This window comes from Gopherus evgoodei, chromosome 1 (assembly GCF_007399415.2).
Source record: "Gopherus evgoodei ecotype Sinaloan lineage chromosome 1, rGopEvg1_v1.p, whole genome shotgun sequence".
Lineage (NCBI taxonomy): Eukaryota > Metazoa > Chordata > Testudines > Testudinidae > Gopherus > Gopherus evgoodei.
Genome location: NC_044322.1, coordinates 153,465,617 through 153,485,979, shown reverse-complemented (window position 1 = coordinate 153,485,979; position 20,363 = coordinate 153,465,617). Strand labels below are relative to the sequence as shown.

Sequence of the window (20,363 nt, the reverse complement as noted above, 5' to 3'; positions counted from 1 at the left end):
GAGCACATGTAATTAAATACAAATGTTCCTGCAGTGTTGTCACTGACCCCTGACCACTTGTAGCCTCCTGTGTGGTTCTACAGGTTGGGTGTTCTCTTAAAGTTCCAGCAGTCAGGCCTGCCACCCACTAAAGCCAATGGGAGTTTTGCCATTAACTTCAATTGATGCAGAACCGGGATCTTGGGCCCCAAACCTTCAACAAGTTCCGCATGGGCAAACCTCTACACTAACAAAGAACCACAATGAAATCAAACAGCATCCCTGCATGATTGAGGGCATGGTTTGTACAACTATACCTACCTAACTAACCCTTCTATTTACTCACCACTCATTCATTTCAATGCAAAAATCCAGACGCTAGAAGTCATGGGCATATTTCAAAGTAAAAAAGACACAGAACCCATGATGTCAGCAGACAGACATCCATCCTTACCTACAGCCGAAGAAAAGCCTTAACAGCATTAGGTAATCCAGTCACATGACCTGCGATTCTGCAAACATTTAGATGAGAGCAGTCTCACACAGTTCAACAGGAGTACTCATGTGCATAAGTGAAGGGTTAGGGCCACAGAGGCATTGCAAGAATTTATAATTCTCCAGAGAGAAGATTTCTTGGCACACAATGTTGAAGTTGTTGGGTTTTTTTGTTGTTCAATATAGTTTCACACAAGAGACTATAGAATAAAACCAATAATTTTCTGCATCTAAAATGTACTTATATCTTATGAGTACATTTGTATAAGCTTCTGAAGTTAGCCTAGGGGATCAAAAGCTGATGGGTTCTTTCACCCTTCCCTCCATATTATTTATTCATGAAGTATTGTAACATTTCACAGGATAAAGGGAAGAGTCACAAAATGTACCTATCTTCCTCAGAAAAATGCTTCTTTAAATACATAGAATTTCAACAGATTTATATACTAGTCTTAAGACACATAATTAAAGGAGTTAGTCAATTGGGGAATACTTTATAGGCAACCAGTGAATTTTCATTTACTAAAAAAGTGGGAACCAGTTTCCAGTTTTAGGTGCTGAATAACATACACAAAATAAAGGCCTCAGCACAAGCATCATTTTAAAACTACTTCTCTCTCTAACCCCTGCTACTGAAAGTCAATGCAGTGCTATACTCTTGCAATTATCAGTATCTTCTCCTTGTACCACTGAAAGGTTCTGTACCTTGGAGTATGAGGATACGAATAAAGCTGTTTTTCCCTCATTCCATTTTTTTCCCCCAAAGAAATTTTTAAAAATTGGCTCTTTAGAGCAAGAACGGGGGCTGACTAGGAGTTAGCACCTAAAATTGTTCACGTTTGTCTGTCTTTAAGTTTTATTTATAACCTTTAAGCCCTATATAAAAAAGAATATTCAGCATTAAGTCTTACAATCTGTTTTTAAATTCACCCTGTTTTGCCTCCTATTTGCTTGCAAACAATGTCTATGGCTTCCAAGTGGTCAGGAAAAATCTGGACTCAAGGAGTGGACTGTTTCCTTCTTGGAAGAGAAAGTAGATACAGACTGAGCATATTCTTTCCTAGACTTGTTTTTTGTATTATTTACAGTATAAACAGAGCTCATTATTGCTTTGACAGGAATTAATGTTAAACAGTAAAAGCACCAGCTAAATGTACGATTGTGCTCCAGAAAGCAGCTGTCTTCAATCTTTCAGCAAACCGGCGGTCTCTTTCTCAACTATCCCACTCCTGTACAACCAAAGGTCTCAAACTCTTCCCAAATACAAATTAACACCCTGTAAAAGCATGGGCCTGAGCTGTCACTCATTCACCCCTCTGCTCCACCTAACATCCATGTGTCACTCAAGAAAAGTCATCACTGTCAAACAGGTCCATGTAAGGTTGTCCAACTTCAGGAAGAGGGGAATTTGTCATTTAAAAAAATAAGTGGGGAGGGGGATGAGTGGATGGGTTTTCATTCCATCTCTGAGGCAACAGGTGCAGTAAATACCCAATTAGTAATCATAGTTAAATGACAAATAGAGACTAAGTATTAGACTATTAACTCAGGCAATCAGTACCTTGGAACATTTCAAATAAGACTTACTTCTGTTATTATATTCATATTTTAGCATGTTTATATCATCCTTTCAGAATTTGAATGGATGTCACTACTATGAAAGCTATTCAAAGGCAAATCTGTATCTACCCCATATTAGGCAAGTTAACTGAACTTCTGAGACCACTTCCCTGCCAAGGAAGAGAACCATAGGATCTCATGTAAGAAGGTACAACAGGGTAGAAGGAAAGTGAGCACCTGGCTTATGTCTGAAACATCTTTGTTATTTTTAAGTCAGTCTCCATGTATTTGTTTGAATAATTATAGTATTTGTTAAACAACATAGCTATCTTAAATAACACCTTAATCTTTTCTATTAACACATTCCATCAAAGATGTTATGCTGGAATACTTCCCTTTTGCTAGAACAGTGGTCCTCAACCTTTTTTCCAGGTGGCGGGCGCCAAACAACAAGCCACCAAGGACCGTGGCCGGCGGACAAGCATCCACCAAAATGCCGCCGAGAAGCAGCAATGTCTCTTGACGTTGCCGCTTCTCGGCGGCATTTTGGCAGCGACGCCTCTTGATGATGCCGCTTTTCAACGGCATTTCAGCAGAATTCTTGTCCGCCGGCCACTATGCAGGCGCACATAGATGCCCCTGCAGGCGCCATGGCGCCCGCAGGCACCGCATTGGGGACCCCTGTGCTAGAACCATAATTAAAATTTTGAGACCATACATTTAATAACAGCAGTATCAAGCAAAGTTGGATAAATACCACATAGTAATGAATTTTAAAAGCAAGCTCTGAGGTTATGTTTTTAAACAACTAAATATTAAAAAATATTTATTTAATCAGTAAAATTCCCCCTAGGCTGCAGTCACAAGAAAACACCTTTACCTTTAATCTTTCATATATGTTAGCCACTATGTGTTTACTTTAAACCAGCCGTGAAAGTGTTCAAAGACAAAAACTGAGTTTGACGGGGGTGGAGATGTTTGTTTGGGGTTTGTTTTGTTTTTAGCTGTAATTTCTCCAGAGTTCAGATAACCAAATGAGGACTTGTCTACACTGACAAGTTTCTGTGCAGTAAAACCACTTTCTGCGGTGTAACTCCCAAGGTGTACCTGCTGCCAAACCACTTAGCGCACAGAAACTGCACAGTTGCAACGCTGTAAAAAACCTACCCCAATGAGAGGCGTACAGCTTTCTGCACCAGGGGTACAACGCCGCATGCCAGTGTACACACCCTGGTAGATTACAGCACTGTGATTGGCCTCTGAGAGGTGTCCCAAAATGCTTGCTCTCGCCTGTCTGGTCATCGGTTTGAACTCAGGTGACCAAATCATGAGCCCTACTCCTTAAATTCCTAGGGAATTTTGAAAGTCCCCTTCCTGTTTGCTCGGTGACGCAGGCAGTGGTCTCAGTGCAGGTCACCATGCCTGCTCCATGCACCAGGGGATCTCCCTCTTGGAACAATGATGAGCTGCTGGACCTCATCAGCATTTGAGGAGAGGAGGCTGTCCAGTCCCAGCCATGCTCCAGCTGTAGGAATTATGCTATGCATGACAGAAAGGGACCATGAGTGGGACACATTGCAGTGCAGGGTCAAAGTGAGGGAGCTGTGGAACGCCTACCACAAGGCATGGGAGGCAAACCACCCTTCCGGTGCTGTGTCCACGAATTGCCAGTTCTACAAAGAGCTGGACGCGATATTCAGTGGCAACCCCACCTCAACTGCAAAGGCCACTGTGGATACTTCGGTGGCTCACATGCCAGTTGAGAGTGGACTGAGCCAGGAGAAAGAAATCTTGGACGAGGATGTGGCGAGGGAGGACCCAGAGGCAGAGGATGACTCGGAGGTCAGAGATGCATGTAGCCAAGAGCTCTTCTCTACGCTGGAGTAGGCTAGCCAGTCACACCTGTAGGAACTTGGCGACGTGCAAACAGGGGAGGAGGCCCCTGTTAAGTGGCTTTGATTTTGGGAATTGCTGAAGCAAGTTGTTGGGGGTAGGACGGTTGCAGAAAACAGGCTTGTGTCTGTATGATGCAAGTTCCACCACATGCCTAGTCTGAGCAGCAGAACAAGGTTTTGATTGACTCCCTCATTTCACAGGAATCTGCCAAAGAGATCTCCATGAAACTCTCATGGATATACTAGGCAATCCACTGACGCAGGTTCTTTGATAAAGCTGCTTTGTTTCTTGCCCCACTAAGGGTAACTTTCTCATGCCACTCTGCTGTCACTAGGGGAGGGGGGTGGTAGAGTGTGCATTGCTGCACACAGGCGAGCTGCATAAGAGCCAGGGCAGAACCCACAGTCTTGGAGAAGAACCTCCTTTGATTCCCTGCTCACCCTCAGCAGCGAGATACCTTCCAGAATGAACACAGCCTGTGGAAAACGCAGGGACAGTAATGATTATAAGCCCCCCCACGCATAGTACTGGCTCTCCCCAAGAGCCACATGCCCAGTGTACGGTACGGTCCTGGAACACTGATTTCCCTGGCCCCTGTGGTTACTCACCATTCTGGGGGTCTTGTGGCTCATGTGTGCTTGCCTGGGGTCAGCCAGTTAGCGACAGGTATGTGAATAGTGAGTGTGTTTTAAATCACTGAATCAGTGGTCTGTGTGTTTCAAACAATACTGCTTCTGTAAAATGTTGCATTTTGGCTTCACAAATATGACCTTGGGAGCCCAGCCTCCCTCTTTGTTATCACCAGCTGAACGATTGCGCTGAATTAGAAAGCAGCCATGAAGAACTAAAGAGGACTTTCTGTGTGATGACATGATGCGCTCCGCAGCTGAAAAACAAGAATTGAAGGAGTGGCAGGATAGCGAGAAGAGGGACCGAAAGGAGAATGCAGCGCACCAGAACAAAGCGACTATTTAAAGTTTATAGAGCGCCAAGCGCACATGCTTCAGGCGCTACTAGCACTGAAAACCAAGCAGCTCCACAGCTGTCCTCCCCTGCAGCCACAAAACTCTTTCCTGTGTGCCCCTCAGATGCCGCCAACACACTCTTATCAACATCCTGGCTCCAGCCCTGCAGACTCCCAGTACCCATTGCACTCAACACCCATCCCTCTGCAGTTTAGCCCTGATGAAGTACAGTACCCGCTGCATTGTACCCCAAAGGAGAAGGTTGGGTATGATCCCTGGACATATACAAATCTTTAACAGTCCCAGGACCCCACCTCCTCCTAGGACCCTCCTTTCCCCCACCCCCCTTAGTGATTATGTGTTTTTTTGTTTGTCTCTCTCCTCCAGTTGCTGTTTTTTAATAAAAAATTGTTTTGGTTTGAAACAATCCTTATTCCATTAATTGAAAGCAAACAGAGCCCTGCAGAGCAAAAGGAAATTTTCTTAAACCTTCATAGTGCATCATCTGCACCAATCACAATTACCTCCTAGCATTACAAGCACTGCATTCTCGAGCACAGCAACAAATATTAGCCGCTTTCAAAATTGCAGCTTCAAACTGCTGCCTCAAGGCATCCCTGATCCTTATGGCTCCACACTGCACCCCTCTAATAGCCCAGGTTTCTGGCTGTTCATATTCACTGAGGCTCAGTGCCTGGATGCTGGTCCAGCCCTGAGTGAAGCTTTCACTCTTCCCTTCACAAATATTATGGGGCGTACAGCATGCGGCTATAAGCACAGGAATAATGTCATCAGCCAGATCTAGACTCCCATATAGGTAGCACCAATGGGCCTTTAAATGGCCAAAAGCACACTCAGTCATTTTACACTTGCTCAGTCTGTTGTTGAACCACTCCTTGCTGCTGTCAAGGTTTCCCATGTATGGCTTCATAAGCCATGGCATTAAGAGTTAGGCAGGGTCTCCCAGGATCACAATGGGCATTTCAACTTCCCTTAGGGAGATCTTCTTGCAGCTTCCTGAACATGTCAGTGTTCCGAAAGATGCGTGCATCATGCACCTTTCCAGAGCAGCCTGTGTTAATGTCTGTGAAACGCCCACAGTGATCCAAAAGCACTTGAAGACCCAAGAGAAATACCTCTTCCGATTAATGTATTTGGTGGCTAGATGGTCTGGTGCCAGAATTGGAATATGCATGCCCTCTATTGCACCTCCGTAGTTAGGGAAGCCCATTTGTGCAAAGCCATTTGCAATATCACGGACATTGTTCAGAGTCATAGTCTTTTGGAGCAGGATAGGATTAATGGCCCTGCACACTTCCATCAACATGAGTCCACTGGTCAAATTTCCTACTCCAAACTGGTTAGCAACTGATCGGTAGCAATCTGAAGTAGCCATCTTCCACAGTGCAATTGCCATGCACTTCTCTAGTGACAAGGCAGCTCTCATTCTCGTGTCCTTGCGCCGCAGGGCTGGGGCAAGCTCATCACAGAGTTCCATGAATGTGGCTTTCCTCATCCGAAAGTTCTGCAGCCACTGCTTGTCAACCCAGAAGTGCATGGTGCTGTGATCTCACCACTCAATGCTTGTTTCCCGCGCCCAAAAGCACCATTCCACTGTGGTGATCAGCACCTTCGTGAATGCCACAATCAATCTCATGTCATAGCTACTACACATGGCAAGATCAATGTTGAACTCCGCTTGCCTTTGTAATTTAAGGAATAACTCCACTACGTGTTAGTGAGAGCGCACAGCATACTGGTCAACAGTGTGGGATCCATTCCGGCAGACCGAAGAAGCAGAGTGCGCAGTACACAAACCATTGAAATGTGGATGGAAGCACAGGCAGTGGCTCCCCCGGCCCCTCCCACGCAGAGCCACAGCATGCCGAGCCACTGGCACCAGTGCTCTGGGCAGCTCTGCAGCTCCTGCCGCTTTGAGCGGCAGGGTAAGAGGGTGGGGCTGCGAGCTCCAGCGGGCTGCACAGCATCCTTACACGCTGCCCTGAGGGCTGGGAAGAGGGGTTGGATAAGGGGCAGGGAGCGGTTGGAGAGGGTAAAGGTTCTCGGGTGGTGGTCAGGAGATGGGGAACGGGCAGGGCTGGGTAGGCATGAGAGTTCTGGGAGTCTGTCGGGGTGGTGGTGGATGGGATCGGGGCAGTCAGGGGACAGGGAGCGGGGCAAGTTGATGACTCCTTTCCAGAAAGGTGGCTCATGCAGCAGTTTAAAAAATATCCTTCAGGTAGTTTTAAAGAAGAAAATAATTTAGAAAATGCTTTCACATAATTAAGATTCTAGTACTTTATGGTGGCTGTGTGTTAGCTGCATTAGCCACCTTTCTGAAGGCAGAACAAGAAGGGGACTTTGGCTCCAACCCTGCTCACTGCTTCTGCTAATTTCCATACTAGATAGAGCTACAAAGCCACTCCCTTTCTCCATCCACTGACCTAATTTGCTAAGAAGCTTAGGGGATGCGCTCCTGCTTCATCTTATAGAAGCCTGTCTCCTCCTTCCCCTTACACCAAAGAGGCTCAAACCTTTTCATAGAATGGCCTACATTTTAATACAGAGGATTGCCTGGTAAGCACCTACCCCTCCCATTCAAGATCATGTAACATTCCTGTGGCAACTAGAGCATTTGCCCACATGGAAAACTAACACGAGGAAAGTAATGTATTTTTAGCTGTCTTTTAATGCAGTTTAACAACTGGGAGTAAGGAAAAGCCAGCCAGCACCATGTGACCAGTTTGAGGCCTTCTGCCCTAAACATAAGTGCAGCTATCTGCTCAATCATCATTCCTTAGACACACTGTTGTACTGTGATCCCTTAATGCTGGGGGTGGGGAGAGGGTTGATTTTTCAAGTAACCAAAATTTAAAAATCGGACCACTGTAAGTGCCGTTTCTTCATCTCAATTTTTGAAAGTATATTAAAGCCTGGTTTAGTTCTATGAATGGTAAATCTAAATGTCAATCTATTTGAAATAGCTCATCCATTGAAGTTTGCTGCTCTTCCATTCAATGGTCCATAGTTTAAACATACTTCTATGAGCACCGGGTTTGCAAGGATTTATTGCCTTTTTTTTTTCTCCCAAAACAGGACTTGCCTTCAAGCTTAGGGTGCCCCCTACGATCCAAGATGCAAGAGTTTCCACTTTTCTGTAGCGTTCTTTTCAGAATGGTATCAAATGAGTTAGAAGCATAGATTATTAGGGTTGGAAGGGACCTCAGGAGATCATCTAGTCCAACCCCCTGCTCAATGCAGGACCAATCCCCAAATGGCCCCCTCAAGGATTGAACTCACAACCCTGGGTTTAGCAAGTGTTAACTCAAGGGTCACTCATTTTGCACCTTTAAAATGTAATAAACTTTGAGCAGAAGACGAACTCCTTTCTTTCACAGCAAAGCAACCTGAACACAACCAATATCCATTTTCTTAAGACTCCCTAGCAAAAGACAAAGACACAGAAAGACCTAGACCAGTAATTGTTTTATTTGGGTGATGCCCAAATGCACTGCAAAGCTTTTAGAACACAATCATATTAGGAACATATATTTAAACATACAACAATTTCAGACACAAGTTAATAAATAGATACCTAGAGAATTCTCTCCTCTACAGAAAATCCATTTTGAATTCTAATTCAAAGCCTTTTAAACCAGAAAATATCTAATTTCTTTGCAATCTACTTGTACAGAAACATGAAATAGAGGAAAATAAAGGTGGATAATAGTACAGTACGACTTTTTGCTGCTTTTTCTGAAACGGATGCTTGTACTGTAGAATCCTGATTAGGAAAGATGTGGTTGTTGAATTTTTATTACAACTTCCTTTATAGACTAAAACCAGTAACTGTAGGCATTCAAAATGTAATATGAGTAAGAATACATATAAGCACGTAAGCTTTTTAATCTCTGCCTTGGCAGTTTTCTTGCATGCTCACATATTTACAGAAAAAAGGGGGTGGGGGAGGAAGCTATCAAAAAAGTCAACATTATTAAATAAAACCGATTTGGAAATGAGTGGGCTAGATACAGTATGAAATCAGAGTAAAGCAACTCTCTTCATTAACACCCTGCAGCTCTGCTATTGTTAAGATGGCAGTCTCACTCACTGTTTCTCCTAGAAACCCCGATTTTCAGGCACCTATCCCATCAATAAAGCTTGCTCTAGAATTAAATTTAGAAAAATAATCACTCACAGTGGGAACACTTCAGATATTTGATGTCTTTAAAAAAGGAAATTCTATTAAGAGAACTTTTTGAATGTTGTACTTCATACAAGTATCAAAAAAAGCATATTGGTTTTAGCCAATTGGTTTCTGCCCTTTGCCCCCCAATGTGTAACATCCCTGCCAGTCATCTGAAGGGTTCCTCAGACATTTCCCCTTTTCTCCATTGCTCCCTTCCTCAAGGTTTACAGTGCAACTCCCATGTTCATAGCTACAACAGACCAGAGAGCCCCTCAAAAGCTAGATGGACTGACTGCAGTTGAGTGATGCAGGACTTTTCTCCTCATGAGTTCAGCATCCTGCCTCCCAGTCATCTGGGGGAGGCTTTTATTAAAATTAAAGTTTGCAAACCACTCATTCATAACATTGGCCTATTTGCTTGTGACAGTGAAATAAAAATCTCAGATATGCACTCTGGAAAAGTAGCTGTTTTTCATATTTATGATGTTTGCAGACCCATGGATTGACACAGGGGCCAGTTCTCTGATCTACATGGGCCTCTCTGCTGCTTCACTGGCATAAAGGGATGAAAATAGTACCCTAGGAAATACCCCAACATAAGATGGTTCCCTGGATGCACAAAGTTGTCCCAATGGCTCTATCTTGCTCTATGCTGTTGAGCGGGAGGGAATGTGGCCACAACACACTATCTTCTTGCTATTTTGACAACAGGTCAACTCTGCTCCAATTTATACCAGGAGCCAAACTAAACCCCAGCAATGCTGATGATATGGCTTAGTTATTACCTCTCCTAGTTCTTAGGCCAAGTGAAGGGCAGAGCAATGAAGAATCAGGCTCTGTGATGGGTGCTCTGTCTCTTTAATAGACTGTCTGCGGTCTGTTTTTCCCTTTGAGATTCAGTTCTGCCCCAAATCAGGTTTTCTAGTCTTGCGTGAGCTGTGTGTGTAAGTGAACATGATGCCAGTTAAGTTGGAAGAGTAGTAGATTTTGGTTTATTGTTGCAGTATTCTCTCTTTCTTTATTCTTTCTACCCTTCCCAAGAAACAAGGAAGAACGGAAAAGACAAATACATACTCTTGTGTAAATGCTGGAGACTGTCCCGTTTCTGGGAGACGGGGGAGATTCCAGAAGACTGGAAGGGGGCAAATATAGTGCCCATCTATAAAAAGGGAAATAAAAACAACCCAGGAAACTACAGACCAGTTAGTTTAACTTCTGTGCCAGGGAAGATAATGGAGCAGGTAATCAAAGAAATCATCTGCAAACACTTGGAAGGTGGTAAGGTGATAGGGAATAGCCAGCATGGATTTGTAAAGAACAAATCATGTCAAACTAATCTGATAGCGTTCTTTGATAGGATAACGAGCCTTGTGGATAAGGGAGAAGCGGTGGATGTGATATACCTAGACTTTAGTAAAGCATTTGATACAGTTTCGCATGATATTCTTATAGATAAGCTAGGAAAGTACAATTTAGATGGGGCTACTATAAGGTGGGTACATAACTGGCTGGATAACCGTACTCAGAGAGTAGTTGTTAATGGCTCCCAATCCTGCTGGAAAGGTATAACAAGTGGGGTTCCGCAGGGGTCTGTTTTGGGACCGGTTCTGTTCAATATCTTCATCAATGATTTAGATGTTGGCATAGAAAGTACGCTTATTAAGTTTGCGGACGATACCAAACTGGGAGGGATTGCAACTGCTCTGGAGGACAGGGTCAAAATTCAAAATGATCTGGACAAATTGGAGAAATGGTCTGAGGTAAACAGGATGAAGTTCAATAAAGATAAATGCAAAGTGCTCCACTTAGGAAGGAACAATCAGTTTCACACATACAGAATGGGAAGAGACTGTCTAGGAAGGAGTATGGCAGAAAGAGATCTAGGGGTCATAGTGGACCACAAGCTTAATATGAGTGAACAGTGTGATACTGTTGCAAAAAAAGCAAACATGATTCTGGGATGCATTAACAGGTGTGTTGTAAACAAGACACGAGAAGTCATTCTTCCGCTTTACTCTGCGCTGGTTAGGCCTCAAGGGGAGTATTGTGTCCAGTTCTGGGCACCGCATTTCAAGAAAGATGTGGAGAAATTGGAGAGGGTCCAGAGAAGAGCAACAAGAATGATTAAAGGTCTTGAGAACATGACCTATGAAGGAAGGCTGAAGGAATTGGGTTTGTTTAGTTTGGAAAAGAGAAGACTGAGAGGGGACATGATAGCAGTTTTCAGGTATCTAAAAGGGTGTCATCAGGAGGAGGGAGAAAACTTGTTCACCTTAGCCTCCAATGATAGAACAAGAAGCAATGGGCTTAAACTGCAGCAAGGGAGATGTAGGTTGGACATTAGGAAAAAGTTCCTAACTGTCAGGGTAGTTAAACACTGGAATAGATTGCCTAGGGAAGTTGTGGAATCTCCATCTCTGGAGATATTTAAGAGTAGGTTAGATAAATGTCTATCAGGGATGGTCTAGACAGTATTTGGTCCTGCCATGAGGGCAGGGGACTGGACTCGATGACCTCTCGAGGTCCCTTCCAGTCCTAGAGTCTATGAGTCTATAATGCCTGGAAGAGCCAAATTAGTCAAACCTTGTTGGGGTCAGAGATGCCACTGGTTAGCAAATGGCAATCTAAGGACTTGTTTAGATGAGAGAAATTTGGTATAACCTACCCTCCTTCCCCAGTGTAGACACACTGTAATGGTAAAAAATGGAGCTTAACAGCAGGATGTGTGCCAAAAAGATATTTACTGGGGTAAATCATGTAGCTGCATGGCTGCTGTTACACCCTTGCAATGAGTCTACTCTGTAGGTTTGCACCAATGTGGTTATATCTGGGTCTGGTTTGGTCTGTTTTTATTTTGGGGACCAATGTTGGTTTGTTGTTGTTGTTGTTGTTGTTGTTAAACTTGGATTTGCCTGGATCACTGTTTTTCTTTACAAGCTAACCCAGTTGCCTGGTCACTATCACAGGCTTGCAGATTTTTTAAAATGGGATTAGTGCTCATGAAATGTGCTGGCTCGACAGGCCTGCAGATTTAAGTCTTCTGTTTATACAGAGCACATGGATAACAGAGACACAGTGGTTACCATTATAAAGGCAACATTTGATGTATTCACCATGGTTTTTGCAGTTATTCCGTAACTGTATAGGGAGAAAGGTACTCTCTTAGATCCTACTGTGTGATAATTGCTAGGAAGAACAACTTTTTCATTTATGACAACAGTACAAACTTCATCTATTTGCCTGAGCCCTGGGCAGGAGGAACTACTTGTAGGCATGAGAGAATAATTCAGTCTTACTGCCTATTTAAATTACCAGGCCCTTCGGTTGTGGGTGACACCAAAATTGCCAAACAATGTTAACAAAGGTGGTGGGTTTTAGCATGGACACTACCATAACAGTGGGTTAGCAGATTAAATTCTGGGGTGGGAGGTCTTTTGAATGAAGCATATAAATTAATATAAGAAAAATGACGTGCACTTTGAATGGGCAATTTCTATTTAGAATACAGCAAGGGGAATGACGTAACATCTAGTTACTATATGTCAAAGAGATTTCATATTACAGTTATTAAAATGGTAATACACAATAAGCTTTTATTAGTATGAAGTGATAAGCTTGTTTCAGCGTATTGTGTCAAGAAGTTCCGTTTAAGATCTCTAATAGTACACAGTGGGGCCATTATATTATATCATCACCATGTACCATTAAAGAAAGTCTTTAATCTGCAGACGATTGCCAGGATATGCTGCTCATGTCAGCGATCTGCTGAGTAAAAGATCAGGTTGCCATGAAAATATCAACCCCCTGAGTATGTTCGAAAATCCAGGGCCCCCATTACTTAATCATTATAACTCATTAATGTATCTGGGTCATAAAGAATTAGTTGCAAGATTTTGAATTTGGTTATAAACACATGACAGACACCATGATACAGATAAAATCAGAAAATATGCCACTGGCTTTTGTTAGGAATCCAGCCCGGCCAAGTACCCACTATGTTTTTAATTTCAACAAATATTTTTAAATTAACAGTTTATTTTCACACAAGACACTGGCTTTTCTGAGTAGCTGCAAGCTAAGCCAGAAACACAAACTTGAAGGAAAAGGATCAGAGAAAACCCACAGAGTAAAATCACAGAGAAATGCTTTTCTCTCCCCCACTTTACACACACTTCACAATGGAGGCATGGTGGCCAGCAACAGCCAACAGGTTTGCAGTTCCTTGCCACCAATATCAGCACTGCAAATTATGCAATATCAGCATAAGAGATTCACAATGGTGACAAAAATGAAAACATGGTTGTTGAAATGGTTGTTGAAATGCCTTATCCCTGTGCGTAGCTGCACTGCTTCAACAGAGGGAGATAGGCATGGACAAGTGCAGTAGCTTCACCTGACATGCACTGCTAAAAAACTCAAGTGTACAAATATGATTTATTCTCTACATGGCATAAGCTTTCTGTAACACAGAGATAACAATTCCTGTGAATGAGTGCAGCAATAAAGTTGATCATGCTAAATGCACACGGCACTTACCAAAAATCTGGTTTGAGGGGTGGCCAGTAGAGGGAAGATCAGTGAGCAACCTCCAAAATACACTTGAGTACCAGCCAAAAGGGGGCTGACAGCTTTTTCATAGAAACCCATAACATGCTACTGACTTTAAAATATCAAACAAAACCCAACTTTATAGCATTCCTACATGCTCCTTCCCATGATATTTCATATTACATTCCCCATCACAAATGGGCTGTGCATACTTCAGAAGGGAGATTGAGAACCAACAGGGCTGTGGTTAAAGCATCCCATTCCCCCTGTACTGGTGCATCACACACCAAGCATCTCATGGATAAGCACCAGATTATTCGGTAACAAGGGCCCCACTAGTCAATGTCATGCTTTTGGCTCCAGGCTGCCATTCAGAAGCCCCTTTGGTAATAGGCAGGGATACCCAGCTCCCTTTGAGCAGGGCAGCGGCTGGGTCCCCACCCCCTGGGTATGTTTGGCAGGCGGGGGGGGGGGGGGACTGTCATTAACGTGTGGCCAGCAGCCTGGGAGAGGCTACAGAAAGGCATAGGGCTACATTTCTAAGGGCAGTGGGAGCAAACTTCAAATCACAGATGCAGCTTATTGCCTGTCACTACCCCACCAGCGCAGCCCGCTGCCCTGAGACACAGGGACAACGAGAGAGGGAACCAGCAAGGCACAAATAGCCAGACACAAACAGACGCAGCAGCCCCAGTAATTCGCTCGCTGCATTTGCTCTCGTGGGTGGGGGTTTAAGACCCCAAAAAAAAAAATCGGGGGCAAATCCGAATGTGCCCCCCACAGGCAAGTCAATGACACCCTAGGGCGACGTGGGGAGCCGAGGGAGGCACCTGGCAGGAGAAGAGCCCCCAGCAGGCACCCGGACATTTGAGCAGCAAACCCGAGCGGCAGCTGCGGCTGCAGATCCCCGCGCAACGCACCCAATATAACCCCCCTGCCGCTGCCCCGCACACCCCCGCCCGCACTCACCCAGAAGACGAAGGAGTAGATGATGAGCAGGGTTTTCAGACACGTTATCACGGGTTTGGTCTCCATTCTCCTCGATGCCATACTACTGAGAGCCCGGCTGCTGGGGAAGGGGAGGGGGGCTCAGCGCTCGGCTCGCTCCAGCCTGCAGCTTATCCGCGCCGCCTGCCCCGCTCGCCGCTCGCTCGCTCGCTCACGGCGCCGCCGCCCGCCCCGCCTCCTGCCCGAGCCCGGCATTGTGGAGTCACAGCAGCCCCGGGAGCGCGGCGCGCTGCCTGCCCGGCCCGGCCCGGCCCAGGAGGGAGCCGCATACGCGCCCCCTGCTGCTGGGCCCGGCCCCAGCCGCGGGCTCGGGGGAAGCGCCGCTCCTCCGCGGTTCCAGCCCCAGCACGTTAACGCTGGGCCAGGTCTCCCCGAGAAAGGGACCATGGCTCTGCCGAGGGGCTGGGATTCAGCAAGATGAGATTCCATCCAGACAAGTGCCAAGTACCTGGGGAATCTCAGCCAAGACTTTTAAAGGAACTGGCACATGAAATTGCAAGGCCAATAGCCAGGATTTCTAAGGCAGCATCCATATACTCCGAGCTCCTGCCCTCTGACTGCAGGATTGCAAATATAGCATCTAGATTTAAGAAAGGGGGAAACGTGATTCAGGAAACCACAGGTTCTGCTTCCAGCTTTCCCTGGGGGTTCTCAACCACAGGCTCCGTCCCCATGACCCCACCTAGGGTTGTGGGGTGTCCGGTTTTGGACCGGAACACCCGGCTGGAAAGGGAACCTGGCAGCTCCGGTCAGCACCACTGACCAGGCCGTTAAAAGTCCAGTCAGTGGCTCAGCAAGGCTAAGGCAGGATCCCTGCCTGCCATGGCTCCACGCTGCTCCTGGTAACAGCAGCATGTCCCTCCTCTGGCTCCTATGCATAGGGGCAGCCAGGGGGCTCCACACGCTGTCACTGCCCCAAGCACCAGCTCTGCAGCTCCCATTGGCTGGGAACCGCGGCCAATAGGAGCTGCAGGGGCAGCACGCAGAGCCGCCTGGCCGTGTTTCCATGTAGGAGCCAGAGGGCGGGCATGCTGCTGCTACCAAGAGCTGCTTGAGGTAAGCACCGCCTGGAGCCTACACCCCTACCTTAGTCCTGATTCCCCTCCTGCCCTCAAAACCCCTTGGTCCCAGCACAGAGCACACTCCTGCACCCCAAATCCCTCATCTCCAGCCCCACCCCAGAGCCCACATCCCCAGCCCATAGCCTATACCCACTCCCACACCCCAACCCCCTGCCTCAAGCTGGAGCCCCCTAACATACTCTGAACCCCTCAGCTCCATGCCTCATCCTGGAGCACTCTCCTACACTCCAAACCCCTCATCTCCAGCCCCACTCCAGGGTCTGCACCACCAGCCGGAACCCTCACCCACTTCCCACACTCCAACCACCTTCCCCAGCCCAGAGTCCCCTCCGAACCCCTCAGCCCCAGCATGAAGCCCCTTCCTGCACCTCAAATCCCTTATCCCTGGCCTCACCCCAGAGCCAAAACCCCCATCCAGAGCCCTCACCCCCTCCCGCTTCCCAACCCACTGCCTCAGCTCGGAGCCCCCTCCTGCACTCTGAACTCCACATTTCTGGCCCCACCTTGGACCCTGCACCCACAGCTGGAGCCCTCCCATCAGGGCTAGCTTTAGGACACGCGGGGCCCAATTCGAAAGAGCTGCCGCTGAAATGCCACCAAAGACAGCGGCAGCGATTGAGATGCCACCGAAGATAGCAGCGGCAATTCTGCTGCAGCTCAATCAGTTGCCACTGTTTCTGGTGGCACTTCGGCAGAGGGTGCAGGGCCTGATTCCCGGGAATCGGGGGAATCGCCCTAAAGCCGACCCTGCCTCTCATACCCCAACTGCCTGAGCCAGCCCAGGGAAAATGAGCAAGTGAGAGTGGGAAGCATAAGCGACAACGGGAGGGAGGAGTGGAGTGAGTGGCAGTGGGGCCTCAGAGAAGGGCCAGGGCAGGGGCAGGGCCTTGGAGGAGGGGCAGGGCAAGAGTGTTTGGTTTTATGTGAGTAGAAAGTTGGCAACTCTAGCCCCACCCCTGTCCTGCCTCTTCCTGCCCAGTTCCACTCCCTGCCCCGAGCATGCTCCATCCCTAATCCTCCCCCTCTCTCCCAGTGCCTCCTGCACGCCGCAGAACAGCTGATCCACAGCTGCTGGGAGGGAGGGAGAGTTGACCAGTGGGGCCACAGGTGGGAGGCACTGGGGCGGGGGAGCAGCAGTGGAGGGAGGCGAGCGCTTTGTTGCCAGGGGGTGCTAAGCACCCACTAACTTTTTTCCATGGATACTCCAGCCCTAGAGCACCCATGGAGTCAGTGCCTATGCAGGAAACTACAAGCCCATGAGGTTAACCTCAATTGTATGCAAGGTTTTAGAACAAATTTTGAAAGAGAGTAGTTAAGGACATAGGGGCAACTGGTAACTGGGAAAAAATACAAAATGGTTTTACTAATGTAGATCATATGCCAGACCAACCTGAACTCTTTCTTTGAGAAGATAACTAATTTTCTAGGCAAAGGTAATGCAGTAGATCTAATCTACCTGGATTTCAGTAAATCTTTTGATACAGTTCCATGTGGGAAATTATTAGTTAAATTGGAGACAATAGGGATTAATATGAGAATTGAAAGGTGGATAAAGAACTGGTCAAAGGGGAGATTACAACAGGTCATGCTGAAAGGTGAACTGTCAGACTGGAGTGTGGTTACTAGTGGGGTTCCTCAGGGATCACTCTGGGAACCAATCTTATTTAACATTTTCATTAAAGACATTGGCACAAAAGGTGGGACTGCGCTCATAAAATTTGTGGATGATACAAAGTTGGGAGGCATTGCCAATATGGAGGAGGACCAGAATATGATACAGGAATAATTGGACAATCTTGAAAACTGGAGTAATAGAAATGGGATGGAAAGGAATAATGCAAAGTGCAAGGTCATGCACTTAGGGACTAACAACAAGAATTTTTGCTATGAGCTGATGATGTATCAGTGGGAAGTGACTGAGGAGGAGAAAGACTTGGGTGTATTGGTTGATCACAGGTTAACTATGAGCCGTCAATGTGATGCAGCTGTGAAAAAGGCTAATGCAGTCCTAGGATGCACCAGGCAAGGTATTTTTCAGTGGAGACAGGGAAGTGTTAGCACCATTTGTGACAGACTGCTGGGAACCAGCAACTGAACAAGCATTCTGGTCACCATAAATCCAATTAGTTCCGCTGAAGAAGGTCTGATTGAGGGAAGGAGTGGCTAATTAGTCGCTCAGCCTGAGCTGGGGAAAGCTAAGGAGATAATTAGCCCATTAACTGCAAGAGTAGAAAAAGAGCACAGGGAGGAAGTGAAAGGGAGCTGCTTTCATGGAGGGAGGGGTGAGGCTGTACCCAGAACCACCCGCAACAATGTTTTTTTGCTCCAACAGGCACTGGGATCTCAACCCAGAATTCCAAGGGGTGGAGGTGACTGCGGGAACTATGAGATAGCTATGGAATAGCTACACACAGTGCAATGCTCCGGAAATCGACGCTAGCCTCGGTACATGGCACACCGCCGAATTAATGTGCTTAGTGTGGCCACGTGCACTCGACTTTATACAATCTGTTTTACAAAACCGGTTTATGTAAAATCGGAATAATCCCGTAGTGTAGACATACCCTAACTATAAGGACAGTTAAGCTCTGGAATAGGCTTCCAAGGGAGGTTATGGAATCCCCATCACTGGAGGCTTTTATGAATCTATTGGACAAATACCTGTCACGGATGGTCTAGGTCAGGGGTAGGCAACCAATGGCATGCGTGCCAAAGGCAGCACGTGACCTGATTTTCAGTGGCACTCACACTGACTGGTTCCCGGCCATTGGTCTGGGGGGGCTCTGCATTTTAATTTAATTTTAAATGAAGCTTCTTAAACATTTTTAAAATCTTATTTACTTTACATACAAGAATAGTTTAATTATATGTTATAGACTTATCAAAAGAGACCTTCTAAAAACGTTAAAATGTATTACTGGCACGCGAAACCTTAAATTAGAGTGAATAAATGAAGACTCCGCACACCACTTCTGAAAGGTTGCTGACCCCTGGTCTAGGTTTACTTGGTTCTGCCTCAGCCCAGAGGGCTGGACTCGATAACTTCTTGGGGTCCCTTCCAGCCCTGAATGTCACTGATTCTATAAGCAAAAATATCTCTCCTTTCTACCAAACACCCAAACATATGGACCTGTGTGGATATAGACCAAAACTAGAACCTGAAATTGAAACTTCTTTGCTTTAGCTATGGGGGGTGGGGGGAGGAAAATTTATTCAAATTCGTAGTCCCTAGTGTTTTCTATCCACTTGGCCCTAAAACCAGAAGGGGCCTATTTTTCAGGTCTGGTGTGGATGCAGGTAAAATCTCCCAAATTTGCCCTAAAATTGCAGAAATTTTGCAAAAGCAGATGATCTCACAAGATTCTGTAATTCAAGATGGCAGATATCTCATAAGTTCAGCTGATATAATAAGGTTTTCCCCATTTTGGAATTAAATCTTTAAAAAGCAGCTCATGAAGTCTGAAAGTTGTTGAATCCAAACCCAAACTTTTGCCCTGATTCAGCGGTCCTGCCCCCAACCTGTAGTGCTGGGCGAGGGGGCAGTGCAACCACCGACTCCAGCCACCCAGAGTCCCTGGCCGCAGGCTGGCAAGCCCCAGCCTGGGGCCCCGGCCACGCGGGGAAGAGACGCAGTCTATGCCGGGGGGGGAGAGCAGGAGGGAGTCTGGGAGCGGAGCATGGGCAGAGCCACACAAGGCTGTTCAGGGAGGCTTAGCTTCTCCCAGCCTTTGATACCCGCCACCCATGGGCTAACTTAAAACAGAAATAAAATAGTTAGATTTTTAAGCAGCATCCTGTTTCCAGGCCTTCCAGGTGTAGTTCAGCAATAGATGCAATGGGAAGGTGTTAATTCAGACTTCCTGGTTCAGGGAACAATGTTAAAAAGAGAAAACAGCCACCATATGTGTACGTTTGTAAAACACAAAGATTTTGCAATGAAGGATGCAGCAAGAGTTTTACTGGGTTTAAGTTCATGACTTTAGAAACTGCTCATTTTAATAGATAGCCTATTGCTCCCGGAACACAATGGAGGCATTTAAACTAGGGTTGGAGGGGGAGTTCTGCACGAGTTACTGATTTTTGATGTTTTTATCACTTTTGTGGCAAACTGATATGACAGGTACATAAATCTTTATTGAATTGGACCATTAAAATGTAAATAAGTGCAGTTTCTGCAAATAAAAAATTATACTGACGCTAACAATTGTTATAAATATTCACTGTACAAAAATTATAAAAAGAGGATAGTTGTCAGAAAATGGAAACAAGGAAGTGAAAGACTTATCTTTATTTCCTGGTCCCAGACATGGGTCAGGGCTACAAAAGGTTTATATTCCTGTCACATGGCAGGGGTAAGTAGCTACTGAATCTAGGGTGACCAGATGTCCCAATTTTATAGGGGCAGTCCCGATCTTTGGGGCTTTGTCTTATATAGGTGCCTATTACCCCCCCTACCCCCATCCCAATTTTTCACACTTGCTGTCTGGTCACCCTATCGAATCCAATGACTCTTATTCTCTCTCTCTCTCTCTCTCTCTCTCTCTCACACACACACACACACACCTTCTTTTTTCTAATCAAATGCAAAGTTAAGATAATATCAACCAAAACTAGAAGAAAAAAGCCAGCCAGTTATAAAAC

At 45.9% G+C, this 20,363-nt stretch overlaps 1 protein-coding gene across 1 annotated transcript in view; it reads right to left on the bottom strand.

Moving 5' to 3' along the window:
- The window catches only part of TSPAN7 (tetraspanin 7), a 186,620-nt gene extending 171,823 nt beyond the window's left edge, over positions 1-14,797 (bottom strand). Inside the window, exon 1 of the mRNA XM_030575948.1 lies at positions 14,602-14,797. Coding sequence (XP_030431808.1) covers positions 14,602-14,682 — 81 coding nt within the window. The 5' untranslated portion in view covers positions 14,683-14,797. The remainder of the gene's footprint in view (positions 1-14,601) is intronic.
- Between the last annotated feature and the right edge of the window lie 5,566 nt (positions 14,798-20,363).